Source organism: Macrosteles quadrilineatus, unplaced genomic scaffold, assembly GCF_028750875.1.
Source record: "Macrosteles quadrilineatus isolate MER2022 unplaced genomic scaffold, UCM_ALF_1.0 Scaffold_8__2_contigs__length_117827958, whole genome shotgun sequence".
NCBI lineage: Eukaryota > Metazoa > Arthropoda > Insecta > Hemiptera > Cicadellidae > Macrosteles > Macrosteles quadrilineatus.
Window position 1 is genome coordinate 17,370,013 of NW_026542601.1, and position 20,841 is coordinate 17,390,853.

The 20,841-nt window shown below is 34.8% G+C and overlaps 2 protein-coding genes across 7 annotated transcripts in view; one reads left to right on the top strand and one right to left on the bottom strand.

Moving 5' to 3' along the window:
* The window catches only part of LOC128999331 (GTPase-activating protein skywalker), a 104,294-nt gene that overhangs the window by 47,662 nt on the left and 35,791 nt on the right, over positions 1 to 20,841 (bottom strand). The gene's annotated exons all lie outside the window — the stretch shown is intronic.
* On the top strand, positions 11,798 to 14,000 carry LOC128999330 (calpain-B-like). Its single transcript, XM_054425764.1, has one exon. The coding sequence runs from the start codon at positions 11,852 to 11,854 to the stop codon at positions 13,952 to 13,954; it is 2,103 nt and encodes a 700-aa protein (XP_054281739.1). The 5' UTR covers positions 11,798 to 11,851; the 3' UTR covers positions 13,955 to 14,000.

Here is a 20,841-nt window from a genome sequence, read left to right on the forward strand (position 1 = left end):
GCTTTCGTCATGTAGTATCGCATGTGTTACATAAGCCAAGGCCGCACTAGATCATAAGCCCCAAGATTTAAATCATCAACTCCAAATTAACTAATGAAGCATTCTCATGTCTTTGAATCATAAAAGATCAAAATAAACATTTAACGATTTAATATTAGTATCCATAAGGAACGTTGGAAGATTTGAAAATGCAGAGAAAAGAGAAAGCCAACAAGTTTAAACCAACTAAAAACAATAAATAATTGTTGGGACATTTAATGACTTGTTTGGAAAATTTATCTGGCAAAGAGGAATTTGTGCGGTATGAAGACGATGCCAGAAGCTGTTGCCAGCAACACGCCCACAATTATTGTGTGACGTCACACCTACCTCGGCAACACAAGCTAACAATATTTACCTTCATCACGGACAGACGTCTCACTTGTGAACCCGACTGCTGGGAATCTTTGAATAATACATAGAATGTATTGCGCTATGGATTGTATTAGAGTTCATTTTCCTAATACTAGATATTGAAGATTTAAATTCTTGAATAAACTGTTACCTGTTCAATATCCCTGTCAGACGTCGTCATGACAAACAGGTAACAGTTTATTTCAGGTAGGTAACATTATGCTTGTATTAATTGATAGGTTCGACATTAAGATCATTGTAACGTAACGTACACTGCATACTGCAAGTGAACAAATAGTCAGGTTTGACAAGTCATTGCAATAAAACATATTTTAAGATTTGCGTATAAGTGTTTCTATTTATCAACAATATAATGATGAAGAGAGGTTTGTAGTTTACCAGTACATCATGTCATATAGTCGCTGGAGGCAAACATACTGTTGACAAGGGGAAGCGCCGCTGTCACTTATAATTGACATAACAGATACATTCATGTACATCATGTACCTTCTGCCCTCACACACGGCCGAACCGTAGCTCGACACAGCATTTCACCATTGTCATTCAATTAGTGTTAATTGGTAAAAATTGCATTTAAAGCGGCTGAATGTATAATTAATCAAAGCAGGATATTTAAAAAAAAAACGGAGGAAAAATGTATTTAAAAGTGTTATACAGGGTTGTGATAAAGGTTTTAGTAACTGCAAAATAAATAAATTAAAAAAATATATGAAACATATTTTTACACAGTGAGGGTTAGTGTATATTGCAATAGAGCACATCGGGTTTGCGTCATAGCGTTTCTTTTGACAAATCCTTAAAAATGAGGGGTCACTCAATAGGGGTTGCTATTTGAAAAAAATAAGTCACCCCTACCCTGTTAGGGGGGTTAAAAATATTTTTGATGTAAAAAATTACGGAACCTTTGTTAGCAATCAACGCCACAAACAGAATATTTCTATCTATTTCGGTTTTAAAAACACAGATTTGTTTCAAGACTTAATTTACACACTGTATATATACAGGGTAATGATAACATAAGTAAATAGCAAATTAAAAACTTAGACAACACTTCCCTGTAGATTTTAAGAATTGACAGTTTATAATAACAAATCTTTATAACACATGGTTATATGGGTTAGAATTTGTTGAGTAGTAAAGCCTTTAAAAATAAAACAAACCAAACTTTCATACACATCAGTGTTTCACAACTTTAAATACCGACTGTTTATTCTTTGTTCTTAAGCTTTATACATAACGTGATCATGAATACTGTTTAACAGTAAAACATTCTCATTCTACTGTATTCATAATTATTGGTTTCAATTCTGTCATCAATCTTTACGAATTCCTCGCGGTCGAACCCAAATATTTTAAGTATTAATATCGGGGAAATAATACAAAATCGCATTAATTAACAAATATATTTTATTCGAATAAAATCTTAAGCTAAACTAATTTCCTATATCATAGAATAACATGCACTTATTAAATCATGTTTGAAATCAAAGAAGCATGGATAATACACTTATACATATGCATGACATAAAAGCAATAAGTTTTTTTCATGAACACTGACTGTTGAAAATAGGGAAATTCACAAGTAAAACTAAAATGTTGTTTGAATATGAACAACTTCTGCAGAATGTGCAATCGACCGAACTGCTCTTTTCACCAATGGCTTCAATCTCTGCGATTAACAAGAAATCCGAAGGGAAAATTATGAATATGTAGATGTAATAGATGGAATTGACGCCCTTTCGTATCGGCTGTGATACGTGCGATTGACTTTAGGTATTTTCAAAAGTATTTTTGAATAAAAATGTTTATACATTAAATAAAAATAATGCATGAACATAAAAAGTATCGGTTTTTGGTAAATATTTACATCACAAGATAGCAATTTTTTTATTAAATTTCCTCCACTAAATCATGTACGTTTTACTTTGAAATAGACAGCACAAATATTTCTAAGCTAAAGTTCATTTTATCAGGTACTTTTTGTGTTGATACGGGTTTTATTACAATATACCATAGAACTGTCTGAAATCTCTAGAACACCTAAAAAGTATTTGACAATAAGTAAACAATAATATTCCATGGGAAAATTTAACTTCCTATTAGAGATTTAAATGTCGGTATAATGGCCCCTATTGTGTAAATATTTATAGCTTGGAGTGGAGTTAAATGCGCTCTCATTTCACATAAATCGCAACGCTTATAACGCTCACGAGAGGGGCGTTATCTTTCACGCCTAGTCGCCGTGTATTAGCATTAAACACTACTTACCAGCTATCATTGCTTCTAACTTCTAACCCAACCCCGCCAATGTTGACGTACATATGAACAGACTATTTAGTAATATGTATAACTGCTTGAAGGAAAACATTGAAACCCCCATTAATTATTTTCTCTACATATACATAGTACATTATATGGGGAAAGTATTGCTTTCCTAAAGATTTTCGAGTTTGAGTTTTGAGTGGATATATCCGTTTTGGGTACCCCTGAACCCGATAAAGCGGTTTTTGAAGTGATGTCTGTGAGTGTGTCTGTGGATGTGTACAGAGCTACAGACCATACCTGTAGTCCGATTTTGATAAAATTTGGTATGTAGGTACTAATCCATGGTATCCCCAGGAGTTTTTCATTTTTTCGAAATTTTGATTTTTAATGGCGGTTTTCCCAAAAAAACCCATAAAATAACGGAAAAACGGATTTCCTCAAAAATAGCCCGAACGATTTTGCTATAAATGTAGTATTTATAGTCCATTAAATGCTAAACAAAATAGTACAAATTCCATTTCCGTAATAATTACTGGGCCACAGTTATAGCGACTTGTATTATTTTCCCATAAAAATCCCCATAAAATAACTAAAGTCTGATTTTAGGAAAACCGGTTTTTATCTATACTTATTTAATACGCAAGCATGATTTTTGTGACAATTACTCCTCCGAAACTACTGAACCGATTGACATGTTTTTGGTGTCATTGGAAAGAGCGTAACGTGAAGTTGTGCAGGAAACATTCTTTTTAAGGAAATAATTAGAGAGTGAGGCCCTGGAGCCCTTTAAAGTTTCGTATTTCTCCATAAGGATAACAAGGGAGATAATTGTTATTTACAGAAACATATGTTTATTACTTGAAAATAGTCAAAGTCTACTACATAATAATTGCTGTGTATTATGACTGTTAATGTATACTACATTTCCATTAAGGATTGTGTGCCTTAAACTTTACTCATATTGGATCTCACTACTTTATTTTCATGCTGGGAATAGTAAAATTTAGTTAAGAATAAGTTACCATGATTTCATTTCCATTAAGGATTGTGTGCCTTAAACTTCACTCATATTGGATCTCACTACTTTATTTTCATGCTGGGAATAGTAAAATTTAGTTAAGAATAAGTTACCATGATTTAGAAAACTTTACTATAATAATTGATGTATTTAAATTCACAAATCTTTGACATTATTAATTCATTAGAAAGTGGTTTTATTGATATTAATACATCAAAAAGGGCCTCATTAATGGCACAAGGCTTCATTTGATCAGAACGGTTAACAACAATGTAAAGTCCTAACTGGAACAAGTGAGTAGGGACATTTTGATTTCGAGGATAAAAATTTGCCCGTCTGAAACAAACTTACCTGTTAAAATGGAAAGAATGCTAATTTCTGTTTTTTCATTTGCAGCACAAGCACTTTAATTAAAGAGCAGCACTGTTCTTAGCCAGACCAGTTTCAGTCATGAGCAAATATGAGCTTATTTGTTGTTTTAAGTAAGGCTACATATTTTAATAGGATACGCATATTCATTACGGAAAATTCTGACCAGGGTAATATTCCTGCAGGTAACTTTAAGACTAAAATCGTAGTCGCCTATTCATAGAAGTGCTTTTGTGATTAAAATATTGTTTTTTAGTGTTTATTTTTTAAAGTGTTTTCTTAAAGCAGCATTTTATGACCCTCAAAATATGCTACATAGGCCAATTGGTTCGATATGATAAAATTGTTTGTTAAATTTGTTTTTAAAAATCTTAAAAAAACCACACTATAACATACTTAACCTTGAACACTTATTAATTTAATAAATATAATACGCATACAGCTAGAAAATTGCTGGGCTGCTTCCCTTCTAAGGCTTTATTATTACTGAATTTAATTTTCGACGTCGAGTCAATATATAACACGATGAATTCGTTTTCTACATTAATATGTTTTTTTGCGGGGCATTGAGCCGCACAGGTTCACTAGTTAAAATTAATGTGTTATGGTCCTTATAATTCTAAAAAAATTAGTGCAACCCCCCATTGCTGTAACAATTACGGTTCAAAAGTTAATGCAACTTTTGTGATTTTCCCCTATGAAATATCATAGTTACTCCCATTACCCATGACAAAGGTTGTTGACAAGCTAATGGGAGAAAGTATGTGTAAGATTGCTGGTACCGTTAATTTTGCTTAGGAATCAAATTTAAAATATTTGCTTAAAAAAATGTAATCTATGAAAAATTTATGTTGCAACTTATTATGTATTTATTAGACAAATAATATTTGCACACAGTACTGGTTTAGTGGTTAGAACTTTACACCTATTGGAGAATTTACTCTACTAAAATTCAAAAGGCAATTATGGACGAAGCTCAACTAACATCGCGAACAAACATAAGGTTCAACTTGTTTTCAATTCAGGGTGATACGAAAGTAAATACAAGATAAGCATCAACATTACTCCTAACCACGAACAAATTATAGACATTTTATTAACGAACCAATGTAACATGGTACTCAGGATTTCCAAACCTAGTTACGGACATGAGTCGTCATTTTCTATGTACAGTACTACCATAGGTTCATTTATTCTATGTACTGCTAACCTACTTAAAATCATTTGTTGAACCAACTTCCTTAACTACACAACAATATGAGCTTTATTAAAATTAGTTTATATAAACTGGGAGTTAGCGTTCTGAACGGCTAAAGACGGTGACACACTATCGATCTTTTCCCCGAACAAGACCCCGAACCGAGCAGGGAGAAGGGAGAAGGGAGGTCGAAGGGAGCATGTTCGATAGTGTGTCACGGGTCCGTACACCGATCCAGACGGCGAACCAGACATCAGGCCGAACAGGGAGACGAGCTCTCTGGAGGCGGTTTTTTGGTGAAAGATCAAAGAAAAGATCGGTCCGATGTACGGAGTGATGTACGATAGTGTGTCACTTGCCCCGTACGCCGTCGCGAGCGCCGCACCGAGCGGCCGCCTGTGCCTGCGTTGAGTTATGATTTAATATGGCAATTAGACCCTTTAATTGGTAAAATAAATAAATGTTGGGTAATATGTTGCCGTTATATATTATGGCCATTTAAGATGTCATGTTGTGGTTTGTTTGGTCGAGGTTCAAAATGTAGAAACCGTTAAATCAATTATATCAATAATATTAAAGTGAATTAAGTAATTGATGTTGTCAGAAATTCTTTCAAAATTAATATAAACATTAATATTATTAAGGGCAATTAAAATTATCATTCTGTAACGTTATTTCAATTAATAAAACCAATAAAAATCAATACATATAACTAAGTATCCTTTCTAGAATATTTTATTTTTGCGACAAGTTTTCAAAAAGCGTCTTTTAACGCGCTCTCACTCGCACACACTCTCCATCTCTCTCTAAACTCCCTTTTGCCGCGCTCGGTAGAATTCGTCTGGTCTTGGTCTTGTTCGGGGAAATGTTCGGAGTGAAATTTTGCTGAAATTTATCTCCCTTCTCCCTTCTCCCTGCTCGGTTCGGGGTCTTGATCGGGGAAAAGATCGATAGTGTGTCACCGCCTTAATAGAGATATCTAAACGAAAACACAAGTCCATTTAGGATAAATTGTTCTTTAAAGTGTGTTACTTCTTATTACATACAGTACCACAGTAGCTGGCACGAAATGCTGTATTTAACACAGTACGGTACCCATAGGACACATAAAGACAACGATGTTACATAAGCTCTCATCCTGAATGTCTCTACTAATTTCCCAGAAGTGTTCTTGAGGGTTTTGAATTATCTATTCATTTCCTGGGTAAAATTTATTTAGGGAAGAAAACTAGGCCATCATGCTGCACACAAGCATAATATACTAAAAAAACTAAATAGGGAAAAATGCTTGTTATCAAGCAATAGTATCAGAAAAAAATTCTAAATATTTTACACCTATATAAAAAATGCAGTTTTTCAACACATTCAATTTTTCCTCGTCTTATCTACTGTAACTAAAATTCCTCAATGTGAAGATTTGTATTTGCAAGGTTAATTTTAACAACATGCTTCAATAAGTTTTTAAAATTAAAATGAATATTTTAAGGTTACTTAATTTTTAATGCGTTAACTAATGAGGCAAGTACAATAAATATCAATAAAACATCCCAATTAAATGTACTTAAAATCAACTTTTTTATCACAACCCCTTGTTGATACTCCAATTAAGTCAATTTCATTACATGATAAAAAATAACAATTTTTCCAAATTGGGAACAAGAGATGCCGCGTAATAAGTCAACAAGGTGTTATAAATGATCAGCCCGTCATTAATAACCGTCAAGTGATGAAGCATCATTATCATGCTGCACAAGGAGACAGGAAGCAAATAACGACTCAATTTTGTATCTCAGACGATTTCTTATCTTGAATTATCCCGATAATTGAATCTTCTTGCCTCGGACAAGAGAGGTCATAAGTGAAATATTAACTATAGCCAATAAGCACAGAGATTTTCGCGTTTACCCAAAGCACAAAATTAGGAGTGGGCGCGTTCCCTCGCGAATTGCATATTTTGCTATTGTAAACACAACATCGTTAACTTTGCATGTGTTATTCACAAGTAATTCCGTCTGAAAACCAAATTAGGTTGGTTGTATCATAACGATTTTTTTCATTAAATGGATTTGCACATCGCAGAATAAATAATTGAATACAACAATAAGGGGGTTTGTTCTAGTCAACTACAAGGGTTTAAACACTTGTAGCAAAACTATAAAACGTACGAGAACGTACAGTAACTAAATCAAAGTTTCTGCTGATAAAATTGACAATAAATGCCAACGTAACAAGTACTAATTTAAACTTTTTAAATCGTGTTGATACTTAAAACAAATCTATTTATATAGTCAAAGAAGCTTTTGAATAAATTTACGATTGTAAAGAAACTTGCAGTATTATGACCTAAAATACAAGTATTCAAACGATTTAATATGTTTGCGGATAGAAATCAATTACGACTGCGCTGCGAAGGATTTCACTAATCCGACATCGGATTTGTCAAATGAGATCCGACCAATACTGATCGCTGTATAAATAGGAACTGATTGGATTTTGTATTACAAACATGAAATGTGCAAATTAATGCTACAAACCCCCAGCAGGGATTATAACTGTGATATGAATAATTTACTGCTTAAACTTCTGGTTAGTTACATTAAATGTACGTTATCACCATACCCTTTTTGTTCACACAAAACAAGATTTAAAAAAATTAATAGGAAAAAAAGAAACGCCAATCAGTATCTTGTGTCCACTAATGATGCAACTGTAGGTCACAAGACACTTTTAGAGCGAACAATAATATACTACTTAATCACTATTGCCTTCCAAAATATCTTACATCGATATTGAATTAAAATTAATGTGTCGGCTATAAATTTCAGAGAGAGTTATAATTTGCACGGTAAAAAATATTGTCATAAATAATCTCAATTTAATTAGAATCCTAAAAATTGAAAAATGAAGTTATGCAAATTCTAGACCCCGCTGACTACAGCAAAAGCATCCATCCCCTCGTGTATAGGAAATTTCCCAACAATCGAAATCAGTACGAAGGGAAATTGAATCAGGCCTTACAATGAAAGGGTCCGGTCTCGTATGAGGACAATAGCAGTAACCAGTCCCTTCCTATGGCCACTGAATCATCAGGAGTAGTTGGCAAAGTCAAATTATAATACTTTACCTACTATGAGAAAACAGCTAATTTATATTCATCAATTTATTATGAACGCGAAAGTGGTATATTGCAAAGTTGGTATATGTTTGCTGTTCGCGCTATAGAATGTGGTGCACACAGCCATATAAGGCAAATAACGTGCTTACGTTTACCTAATTACCTATAATTAGGTAATCAACATACCGATCCACAGAGGTGGTTTTAGTAAATAAAATATCTTTATCGTCACTAATTTCCAGCCCGACTTTAAGGGACATTTGAAAAAATTACCAACAAAACTTCTCCTTAAACTCCTAAAGCTTTTAATGCAGTTTTACTCATAGCTTATCACCACTGATTTCCCCCATATATCTATATGGTCTTTATAACTCCAAGATCAATCTGTAGTTAGATCTTAATTAGACTACTGTACATATTTGAAAGAGTGAAAATATTATCGCTTCTTTTATTTCGGACTACATAGTACGAAATGACAAGTTAAGTATTTCTCTCTACGATTGCAAGATTTGGTTTTAGTTAGGGTATAAAAAACAGCCAGTGAACAACTGATTCGCCTATTGGGCCTGATGATGATTAGGGTGTCCAATCGAAATCGATCACCACTTACCATTTTTTATATGTATTTACCGTCTTGTGAGTAAACAGTATAAGTGTAAATACATTATTGTAAATGGTATTTGAAGTATTTTGTGTGCTTTCAAACAAATTGGAGATTGAGGAATTGTGAGGCCTTTCTTCAGATAGCAATTCTTCAGGCATTTCTTTAGTCTAATGTAACAATAAAAGCGTTTATTTCCTTTAACTGAAATTTAAACTGTTCAAATTTCAGCGTGCTATAAAATATGAATTCCAACTTTACAATATTAGAATTGCATAAAAACATATTTCGGCGAAATCACAAAATTTTGTAAAACACTTACGTTCTTAAATTGTCATACCAATTACGGTAATTCGTGTACTACATCTCCTTTATTGGCAGTTTCCTTACCTGAAAACAGAGAAAACATTATTACTGATTGCATCAAACACAAAAGCTTTAATATATCTAGCATTTCAACCTTGTACTCAAAACCTAGGTGAATAAGGCATAGGATTGCGACTAAAAACAATTGTTTAATTAATGTAACTTAAAATCAATAATCTAGCATGTTTAGTTATAACGGGTGCAGAGTTAAACAGCAAGGCAAAACCAACGAACAGCAGGTTGCAAAAACTGCTTGGCTCAATTATCGCAAACCACGTGACGGTGATGGTGGAGGGGGTGAGAGGGGGGGGGGTAAATAGGGCAAAAACCACCCCTCGCAATCACTGTTAATGCACCTGCTTCTTTCTACCCTAGTCACTGCCTGTCACAAACGAACAATCTGTACAACACGTGGTAACCTACTGATAATTATTAAATAGCAACCCAGCAGACGCACAGGCAGCACCTGCCTATGTCTGCTGAATTTCATAAAATCGTCAAATTAATTAATACAGAAATGTTCTTTTTTATTCTTAGCCTTAGTTTATATTTCGTAATTGTGATTATATTTTGTATTAAAAAGTTTGTTTCTTTCTGTATACATTATGTGGAAATAAACGTATATTTCATTCATTCATTCATTCATTTCATTCATTCAACACAGCTAGAACTACATTACAGAAATTATCATACTTTGATTTTTGAGTTTGTGTAATGAAACCTGCGATTTTTTGATAAAGACTGCAGACCTTTTGCCCTTAGATAAAATCGATTCAAAAGTAAACCATTAACTTACATAGACCAATATCCCTCTCTATAACGTTACAATTGCGGTGTTCGTTTGGTCAACGACAGAGGTATTTTTGTGAAACAACCTATGTGTTGAGGGAGACCAGTATAACTTCACAAGTGGACAAATCGGGGAAGCATCTCATCATTCTCGCATCGAATGTCCAAGACGCTATTAATTATAACTCAGTTAGCAATACACCCTGTAAAGAAGTGAATTTAACCCTCATGGTAATTTAGAGGTTAAATGTATCAAGCGGAGACAGTACAATTGCCCCAAATGAGGCCAGTTACCCTGTTCATGATTTTGCTATATGGTATTGTATTAATACCAATTTCAGTGAACCCCCACAACTCATGATAATAAATAAACTTGTAACACCCAATCGAACCAAAACCAAAACACCCTGCCCGAAAACCACAATCCAACCGTACAACCATCCTCGATAAAACAAAAACCACTCAACCCAACCACAACCGGTAGCAGTGGCAGAATTGAGCTTCGTAACACACTCTCTCGTAATTTACACGTCTCTGCTACTGCTGCTATCCTTTCCCTGGCTGAAGAGGACGAAGTCCTAAAACAGCCTCAGTCCAGTAGGGTTTCAGCTCTCTGGATTAAGACGTCACGAAGAACAGAACAGTAAGGACGTACGGTAGGACTGATCCAACCCGGGCCAACCCTGAATACCAGGAGACACTACCTGGTAGGAGACTGCGGACACAGGATCAAGATTGTATATAGATTCGTAAATATAAACCCTAAGTTAAGGGATATAGAACGTTGAATAAACGAGTGTTAGAAACTTCAATCTTTCACTTATCGACCATTACCGCCCTTGATAAGTCTAGTGTTCTGGAGGGATCTTCCTCGCTACACAATCCTTCTGTCGAGATCTGTTGGGGTAACAGGTAACCTAAACCACAAATAAAACATTACTCCCATATGGAACAGCTGAAGCCAATTTTATTGTTAGTTCTGTCCGGTGCACTAGAGGTCATGTTTTGTGTACAATTTGTTTCTTGTTATTTTTAGTAATTTAAAACCTCGTTTAACCAAATAAAACTACCATAGGTACTAATGAACAACAACTCGTACCCTAGTTATACTGTATAACTAAACAATAAAGCACAAATCATAAAATTAACCCTAAAATAATTGACCTAAAATATTTGAAACGAGATTTCGTCTACACTAACGCCAGTGTCACCGGACATGAACTCACGAAAAAAGAAGCTTCAACATTTATTTTGGGATGAGAAGTCTACTTGTGTTGGTTAGTCTGTTTACAATGTTTACATTAAACATCTCAATGTTAAAATAGCAGAACTGTCAAACTAATTTCATTTTATAATGCCACACAACTGGCTTAAACAAATAAAATTTTATATTAAGCAAAACCACGTGTTAGGTTTATTTATTTTAAGATTAGCATAAAATAAAATTTTAGATAATTATATTGGTTTTTCTATACAGTAATACGACCGTTGTTCAAGTAACCTAAACCAAAAAGTAGTTAGATTTTTAAAACTTTTCCTTTCTAAAGTTAATAAAACCATACACGAATAGAATAAATACTAATTTGTAGCACACAGCTGACTTTAAACTTTTAATTGTAAACATCTTAACTTACATAAAACATTATTACAAAACAGAAAATTCGAAGTAGTGAATTTTACATTTTCAGTTGTTCAAATAGCCAGGAAAATCAAGAAATGGAACAGCCAGTTTACAAATTACACAACCAGGATTTTGAATATATAAGAGATTGGTTGTTGCGACGAGGTTATATATTTAGCGATCCTCATTTCAAATTGGACGAGAAATACGAGTGGCATCGACCATGGGCGTTAACGGAAGAACCTCAACTGTTCGTAGGAGAACCGACGCAACACGATGTATTCCAAGGAGGATTTGGGAACTGCCATTTTCAAACGGCCATGACTTGCTTGGGGGTTCATTCAGAACTTGTGAAGCAAGTGGTACCTCCTGATCAGAGCTTTTATGACAAATACGCTGGGATATTTCATTTTCGGTTCTGGAAATTCGGAAGATGGTACGATGTAGTCATCGATGATCGCCTCCCGACTCTTAAAGGTAAATTGGTCTCAACTAAAGCACCAAACAATGTTTTCTGGCCGACTCTGTTAGAAAAGGCTTACTGTAAACTTCTGTATGGCAAATACGTAGACGAAGGGGGTAGAGAGTACACAGCTATGCAGCATTTTACGGGTGGCGTAGTTGAGCGAATTATGCTTGATGATAATGTTTCCAAAACAAAAAAGATTTTGCTCAAGGCATTTGCAAGAAGATCACTTATAGGTTGTGCAATCCCCACTATTTTCAAAAAAGATCCAACTCCTCAAGGTCTGGACTCACCACACGGATACTCGATGACTGGCATAAGAAGCGTAAGTGTTCCTGGGCGTGGAGAAGTTATTTTGATTCGCCTCAGAAATCCTTGGGGACATACTGAGTGGAAGGGCGCATGGAGCGACGGATCACGGGAGTGGGAACTAGTCCCTGAATCTCTCAAAGAAGAATTAGCAGTGGTTGACCGAAATGATGGAGAATTTGTGATGGAATATTCAGACTTTTTGTCATATTTCAGTTATGTAGGTATTTGCTATTTGAGTCCAAACGTATATTTAAACGCGTACGGACGGAACACAGAAGTCGGACTGTGGCACTTGGATATGGTGAAGGGCAGTTGGATAAAAGGTGTGACGGCTGGAGGAGTAGAATCGCTGCATAAGAATCCTCAAATAAGGTTTAAGCTGAGCGAAGCGGACGTCGACAACGACGGTGATTGCTCCGTGCTGATTGCGTTGCTACGAAAATTAACTCCACAAACTGATTTTTTAACACAAGGGTTTAAGGTTTACCGTATTTCTGACTTGAATCAACCCGCTTTGGACCAAGATTTTTTAAAAAACAACCAACCAGTTTGCTCCTACGACCCACACAACTATAACATTGAAATAGTAGGTAGGTATGAGTTTAAGCCAGGAGCCTATTGCGTAATTATTTTTACGGAAGAAGGAGAAAGTGGAGATTTCCTATTGAGAATTTACACTGAAAATAAAACACACATTAAGGACTCAGATTCTACTATTAAAGTAGGTCTTTCGCCGGAAGATGTGCAGGACAGTGATGCACCGGTGTCACGAACAACAGAAACTATTAAAGAGTTCCAAATGGACCAATCAATTACGGATTTTTTCCACAAGGTGTCTGGCCCTGACAAGGAAGTTGATTGGAAAGATTTGAAGAAAATTTTAGATTTTGGTTTGAAGAAAAGAGTTTTGCCAGCCGAGGATAGTGACGGTTGGGGGCATTTTCTTTTTGACGCAGCGACATTTATATACAACAAAGTTTTTGAACCAACCATTAAAGGTAGTGTTCTAGGAAAGACGACGGGTGGTTACTCATATGATCTATGTAGAAGTATGGTGGCCCTACTGGATACAGACCATTCAGGGAAGCTGAGTTATAACGAATTCCAAGCCTTGTGGAAAATGATTAAAACGTGGGAATCAATCTACGAACTGTACAGTGATAAGGATACAGGGTGTTTGAATTCGGCAGGCCTACAAAATGCTTTGAAAGCACTCAATTTTAGTTTTGGACCCAACATTTTTAGTAGTTTAATACGAAAATACGCAACAAGAGCCGGCTACATATCATTTGAAGATTTTTTGCATTGCGCTATAAAAATAAATATTATGATTGATTTCTTCACATCCAAGGATGAAAGTACGTCACGAAAAATACGTCTTACTTTTGAAGAGTTAGTAGGAAAAGCACTTTATTCATGATTGCACAAAAACGTATTCATGTAATGAAATACAAGACTGAGTTTAATTTTGTGTTTTTTTTGTAGTCTACCAAAACCTAACATTAGGAACCCATAATGGGAGAAATAAAAAATAAAATAAGCACCAGCAATTAAAGGCTGCAGTATTTCTAGCAGTATATATAACGGCCGACCTTTGTATTAACAAATTATTCCCCCACGCAAAGTAAACATTTTAAAAAACTAGCTGTGTGCTTGCCTATATAGGGGAAACCCCGTCAGTAAAAAAAGTCAGATGAAAAGTAAATAAAGTAAAGTAGGCCTAGCCAGATGAAACCTCAATATAGCCTTTTCAAAACAGCAATAATTTGTTTACATTTCAATTTGGCCTTTTTCATATATGCAGGCAAAACTTATACACATAACCGTCAAAAACACAATCTATGAAAAGTTTAAGGCAAACCAAATTCCTGGCAAATAAATGTCACGCGGACATCTATTATTTTAATGCCAGCATTAATGGTAATGATGTAAGCATTGTGTAGTGTTTAGGTTTTCACTTGCAATCAAACTTGAAGTGGTTCTTACATTGAACGTAGCATATAATGGCATATTTATGATAAAGGCCCACTGTTTTACATGGTGTCCTTGTTTGTATATATTATGTGCACGCACATTCCTAAATATCTGTCTTATAGTATCTCACTATGGACCAACAGTATTTATCTGAACAAGTTACAAGGTGAGGTTAATTTTAGTGTAAATAGACGAACGCATTGTAAGCCCTTAACATTGTCACGTTCTTATCTTAGTATGTTTTGGCAAGTCTGTTGAATGTAAAGGAAAACATGTCACTCGTTCAAAGATATCTGATGTTCACAACTTGTGTACACGGTCTAAATATAATCTCTCCAAAACAGATTTGAATACCAAGGGGTGAAAATGCGCCCTACTTGTGCTTTAGGTGACTTCGTCAGTCAATGCTTGTGCCTAATAAAAATTGCTGTGACCCAAACAATAAACCATCAGAAAAATATATGAATGCATAAACAGCAAAAATACAATCCTTGCAGAAAGACAAAGAACAAACGGTTTGACAAAACAATTATCCCAGTTGTACGGTTGTGGACGTGAAGTAAGTTACTCAACAGTCAACACGCACGCTCAACACGTGTGCGCAAGTCAGTACTTTATATCGAACACCACAACCACTACACGATACAAGTCTGTCCTCATTTGACCCCTCTTAACCGTATAATACAAATACTCCCACCGCACCAAACCTGCAGACTAAGCGAATTTCAACTTTTCTCGCTACATTTTTACTAAAATGTTTCCATAAATATTAAGACATACATGATCGATTTTCGCAGGTGATAAACATGTAACGAAAACAGGTCATTTCACAGTATAGTAGCGAAAAAGTGTTACCATTGCCTAATGGATACAGAAAACATTGTATTTAATAGTCAAAGGTGTACCCATTCCACAAAGTATTTTTGGCCACCTGATTTTTGTTGTAAACTTGACCGTGTAACAATTTTAACCCATTACATAACTGTGAGATATATGAAAATTAAATTGTATCGTTGACATTTGGGTACTGTTAAGTCATTTCGTTTTATTGACAACGGATACTTATTACGTATACTTATTACGATTATATTATCTAAGTCATTTCGTTTTATTGACAACGGATACTTATTACGTATACTTATTACGATTATATTATCTATTCTGGGCCAAGATGCGATCTCTTATTGAGCCATCAATTGGACACTAGGAAAAAGGTCATAGCTAGCACAGTATTTTGAAAGCCTCGAAGCGTATGGATTGATTATGTACACACTGGTGATTCTCAGCACGCTACCCCTTAACATAAAGTGATTACAGTCACCACACGGCAGGGTAGTGGCGACGTCGTCAACTCGTCTCGTCTAGACTAGATTGATCGCTGACTGTACAGACTTCGCTATATATATATTCCATTCTCTCCATTTACTTGTTACTTGATGGTTTATTTTATAAATTGATTAACGCTTTAATATTGTCACAAACTATTTCCCGTCTATTAATGAAAGTACCAACATAACAACGGGTAATATCAAACGTCTAGTCCTAGTGCATTACTGATGAAAACTAAATACCAACAATTACCCTCGGTTAAATACAATATAAAGTGAGATTAGATGCCGCCATCTTGAATTTGTCCTAAATCATTGCTTATTATTGAATTTTATTATTTAATCCCTACAGAGCTAGCTGGTTATTGCCAGTCGCGAGACTTTTCTTCATTCATCCCCAAAGGACATTTTATTTAATTCCTTCGTTACAAAAATGAAAAAAGGTCAAACATTTTTAACATGAGATACATATAGAACAAAGACCACAGATTGAATAGACGTTTCTCAATTATCTGTTAACAGATTTTTTTTATCTGGTATAAGTCATCCAACAGTTTATCAGTGTTCGTCAGTTTATCTGTTACCAACTTATGACTCATACCTTGAAATATTTCTAACATTTTGGATTAAAATATATAACTGAAACGAAGCGAAGGTCACCAAAATGATGTAAATTTGTGTGGTGTTACTAACTACAAGTAAAAAACATATTTTTCCATTTGTTATATCGGTTTATTTCCAAAGTTTGTCCACAAGAAAAGTATATAAACAGTGAAGAGGTTCTTATGTGAACGGCGCTTGTCGGTTGCAGAATGACAAGAGAATAATGAGAGGCAGAACAACGGAACAGACTGAACCCACTGAACCAAGGACAACAATGACCGGCTAATTTGTCCGCATCCATCGTTTCGCTTTTCAATTCCCTCAGGTTTCATTCCTGCCACGACACCGATAAAATATTTACCAAGTAAAATAGCTTGAGAGAAAAATTTTGCACACCTCAAAAGCTTTTCTAACAAAATCAGAACATACGAAATAACATGCCCTATACATTATAATAATCAGAACCTGAAACTATAGTAAAATTACGCAATTCATTTGTAAATTGGCTATAAGAATTTAATGGCAGTAAATTAAACATCTTGTAAACCGCTGCAGTGTATAATAAGAAACCAATGACTTTAAACGTTTAATTCAGTATTTACAACATTTGAAGGACCAACAAATAACAATCACCACAAAAAACGAGCAGTGGCCAAAGAAATATCAAAACTGAATAAGAATGGCTCATACGAAATATTTAGTACAGATCTTGTTTAGTATAAAACCCAACAATTCAATTGGCTTATAAATGACTTGACAGTCAATTTCGCGATTACATGCATGACTTGTGTTCGCAAAACTGTATCAAATGTCACACACGATGCGGTAATACATAATAACCAGTTAAGTCACAATCTATCAAACACCAGTAAAATTCATTACATGTGGGATATTTGTAAGATCACTGCACACACGACGATTTGAGTTGGACATGGACATATTATGCCATAGTAAATAAACATGAATATATAACTTAACGATTTAACAGAAGGCAAAGTAATTACAAATAGATAAAGTACTACAAACCTTCAAAATGGATAACATTTCTGCACATGTTTGAATTAGTTTTAAAAAAAACTTATACTTAGGCCTATGCATATTTTAATATGGTTTTCATAAGTTCTTTCACATAAAAAGCCGTCTGTACTTTATACGATAATATTACATTTTATGTTAAAATTGTGTTTATGTACAATGTATATAAATTCAAACACAATAACTTTTTCTTTATTTTCTCGCCTTCACGGACTGGAATAAAGTTATTCTTAAAACACAGAGAAAAATGATACTCCATTACAGGTACAGAAAGGGGTATTTTCCAGTCGATACTCAAATTTCAAGTGTGAGGCAAAGCCGAGGACGGGAATAATTGGAGCATATGCCAATAAATAACTATTTGTACCAGACATGAACGTTAGGTACTTTTGAACAAGACGCAAAATTACACTCACATAAAATAAAAGATATCAATAAGATTGAAACATGCTATATTTCTCAATTAACTGTGTTTGATCAAAATAAAAGCAAATGCATCATTACACACCTAACGCAAAATTGAAAAGTAAAACGCAGCAAAACTAGTATATACCTATTTCTGTTAAGTTGTTGATCAGTAAAATCTGCTGATTTAAATAATAAAAAATAAACGCTAACGTGCTTAGTGGACAAATGTAAAACTGTTTGAAAGCAAGGAAAAGGTTAGATCAAGGGACAATTAGCGGATCGTTTTCTCTAGCTCTAAAACAGCTTGGGAAACAACTATTTTCTTCTAGATAGTCACCCCTAATACATTGTTCTCACAAACTTTCTGCATGGAATGAGAAAATACATACGTTTTCTGGTTGATCAATACATCTTAAATAAACAACTCATGCAAAAAAATGTGTAACAGTTGCTAGTTTCAACATGTTCAACAGATCTTGTGACCACAACAATGACATTGAACACACTGACAGCTGACAGCGCTATAGTGTCAACAATGGCTAGTAACATTGAACATGAACACTTCCGTGACACGAGCGACCGTCCATTCACAGACTTCCTACAGCATCCAGTTGTAACACTAATGGAGTTTTAACACTGAATCTAGATTTGATAAGCGCTGTGTAACAACATCACTCTTGGATGAAATTCTATGTAAATTCCCTGCCACAGCAAACATGCAGACTAAGCGAATTTCCATTTGCCTTATTTGATTTTAAATTAATTAAATTTAGATGACTTTAGGTTTAACGAGTACCTCAGTTTGCTGTAACAGGAAGGCTGCTAATAAGGCGTGTTTTTTTAGAAGAATATTAATAGCTTATTAAAATTTGATCAAAATATATGCCCTTAGATTTATATATAAGGGACGCCATTTTGATTCTTGTCTAAACATATATAATATACATAATCAAGCAAAATACAGCAGTTTATAATATTTTCCATTGCATAGGAATTAGATTTAAAATTATTTTTTCTTCGTAACCAATGAGCGTACAAAAAACTGCAATATACTAAATTAGAATATGTTTTTTAAGTTCTTGAAATTGGTCCAGAGAGAAATTAAGAAATCTTTAGTAAAACATCATTAGCTTAGTAATAAAAAAATTTGGTAAGTTTGATAAAAAAAATATACATTTAAAACAAACTACAATAATTAACTTATTCTCCATAAAAAGGCCGTAGGAATTTTAAATTTAATTGTTTTTTTCTCCTTAACCAATATTGTACTTTTAACAAAAACGTCTTGTACAAAAACATTTTAATTCACCAAATTATTTATTTTTCAAGCTCTTTGGAACGGTTTAATGAGAAATGGGAAAATGTTATGTTCTGGAGGTTAAGAGTGGGAAAACCCAATTTTCACCCCATAAAACTCTATACCCATGGTCAGATCATGCTGGTTTGCGAACTCATTAATTCAAGTTTATCCTGCCTTTCATCCTCAAGCCAAATTGCATCAAGATCGGAAAAATTAGGAACGTTAACGTTAATCTTTTACACATAAATAAAACATACTTTAGATTATAATGATTTAGGGAGAGATTTCCTACTTGCACAATACAAACTGAAAGTCAATAATCAACCCTAATAAAGGCACAAGACCGAAATGCCAATAATGTTGTTGCAATTATGATAATTTTTCAATTCCATCGACCCGACAAGCGGAACACCTGCTACTTTCTTGTTCTGCATTTCCTTATTCATAGAGCGGAGGGTGAACGCCAGCTCTGGTCAGGTGACCTTGAACAAGCACCGTGACCTTCACAGAGGTCACAAGACAAACCGGCCCTCGCGACTAATCTCTGTATTGACGCGGTGCAAATACACGAAAATTTATCATCAGGTAATACTAATTACAACAATGTTGGTTTTGGTTAAATGCTGGCCTCACTTGTATTAAATTATAACAAACTAGACCGATTTCAAAACTCATCATACATATGATGCAACAACAAGCACATAGCAAATTATACCATTTCCACAGAGAAGACTGAATTAATCTGTTATTCACAAAATACACAGTGCGTTGCTATTTCTCGCATTGGCCTAATGATCAAGCATTAAAAATCTACTGGAGATCAATGGGAAGAACAGAAAACCATAGTCAAAAGGATGACTTCAGCTGCGATGCAATTCCATGGTCTACTTATAAGCCTGGCCCTCTAAAAAAAAAACTTTGATTTGAAGCGACGAACGCTAACTACTAACTACGTTATCACTACGACTTGTAACATTCTTATCTATGCAAAATTAGTAAAAATTCAAGAAATAGTCAAATGTCCGTACATTATATTTTATGTAACTAATAAAAGTCAGGCTAAACTTTTGTGTTTTGCATAGAGTTTAGGGCATTTACTACCAATGGTTAGGGTGTTTCTGCAGTAGATCCCAGCACTTAAAACTCAATGTACAAACCTTGACTTATTGTAAATTTTTCACAAATATCGTTATAAAGACATAAATCAATGTCTCTGAGCTTAGATAATGTTAAAAAAATACTGGATCAGCAAAAAGCCCCGACTCTTTGCAAAGTAAACCCATTTTAACATTTCGATTGATCACAGTAGTTTCCCAATCTTCCACAACCGTAAATGCCTACCTTCTGCAAGACAGGGCGAGACCAATCACTTCCTAGGTGACGTGACGACGTCCTGTATCATGACGTCACACGTCACGGTGGAAGCGACGCTACGTCACGGTTCGAGGCGGCACGTGGACGTTACGATACCGTACACTGACATCGTCACTTTCCCCACTACACCCCAGGGGTTAATTAGAAACAACCTTCCACCACTTATGTAAAAATTTGAGTTCTGTAGGGAAGTGAGTTGGTGTAATGGTACCGCGTGGGACTTCGGTCTCCAAGGTACCGGGTTCTAATCCCATCAATTTCCCGCCAAATTCTTGTCCAGCATCT

What these genes read in the sequence shown, in the direction of transcription:
- LOC128999330 (XM_054425764.1), top strand. Translation starts at nt 11,852, where the DNA reads ATGGAACAGCCAGTTTACAAATTACACAACCAGGATTTTGAATATATA.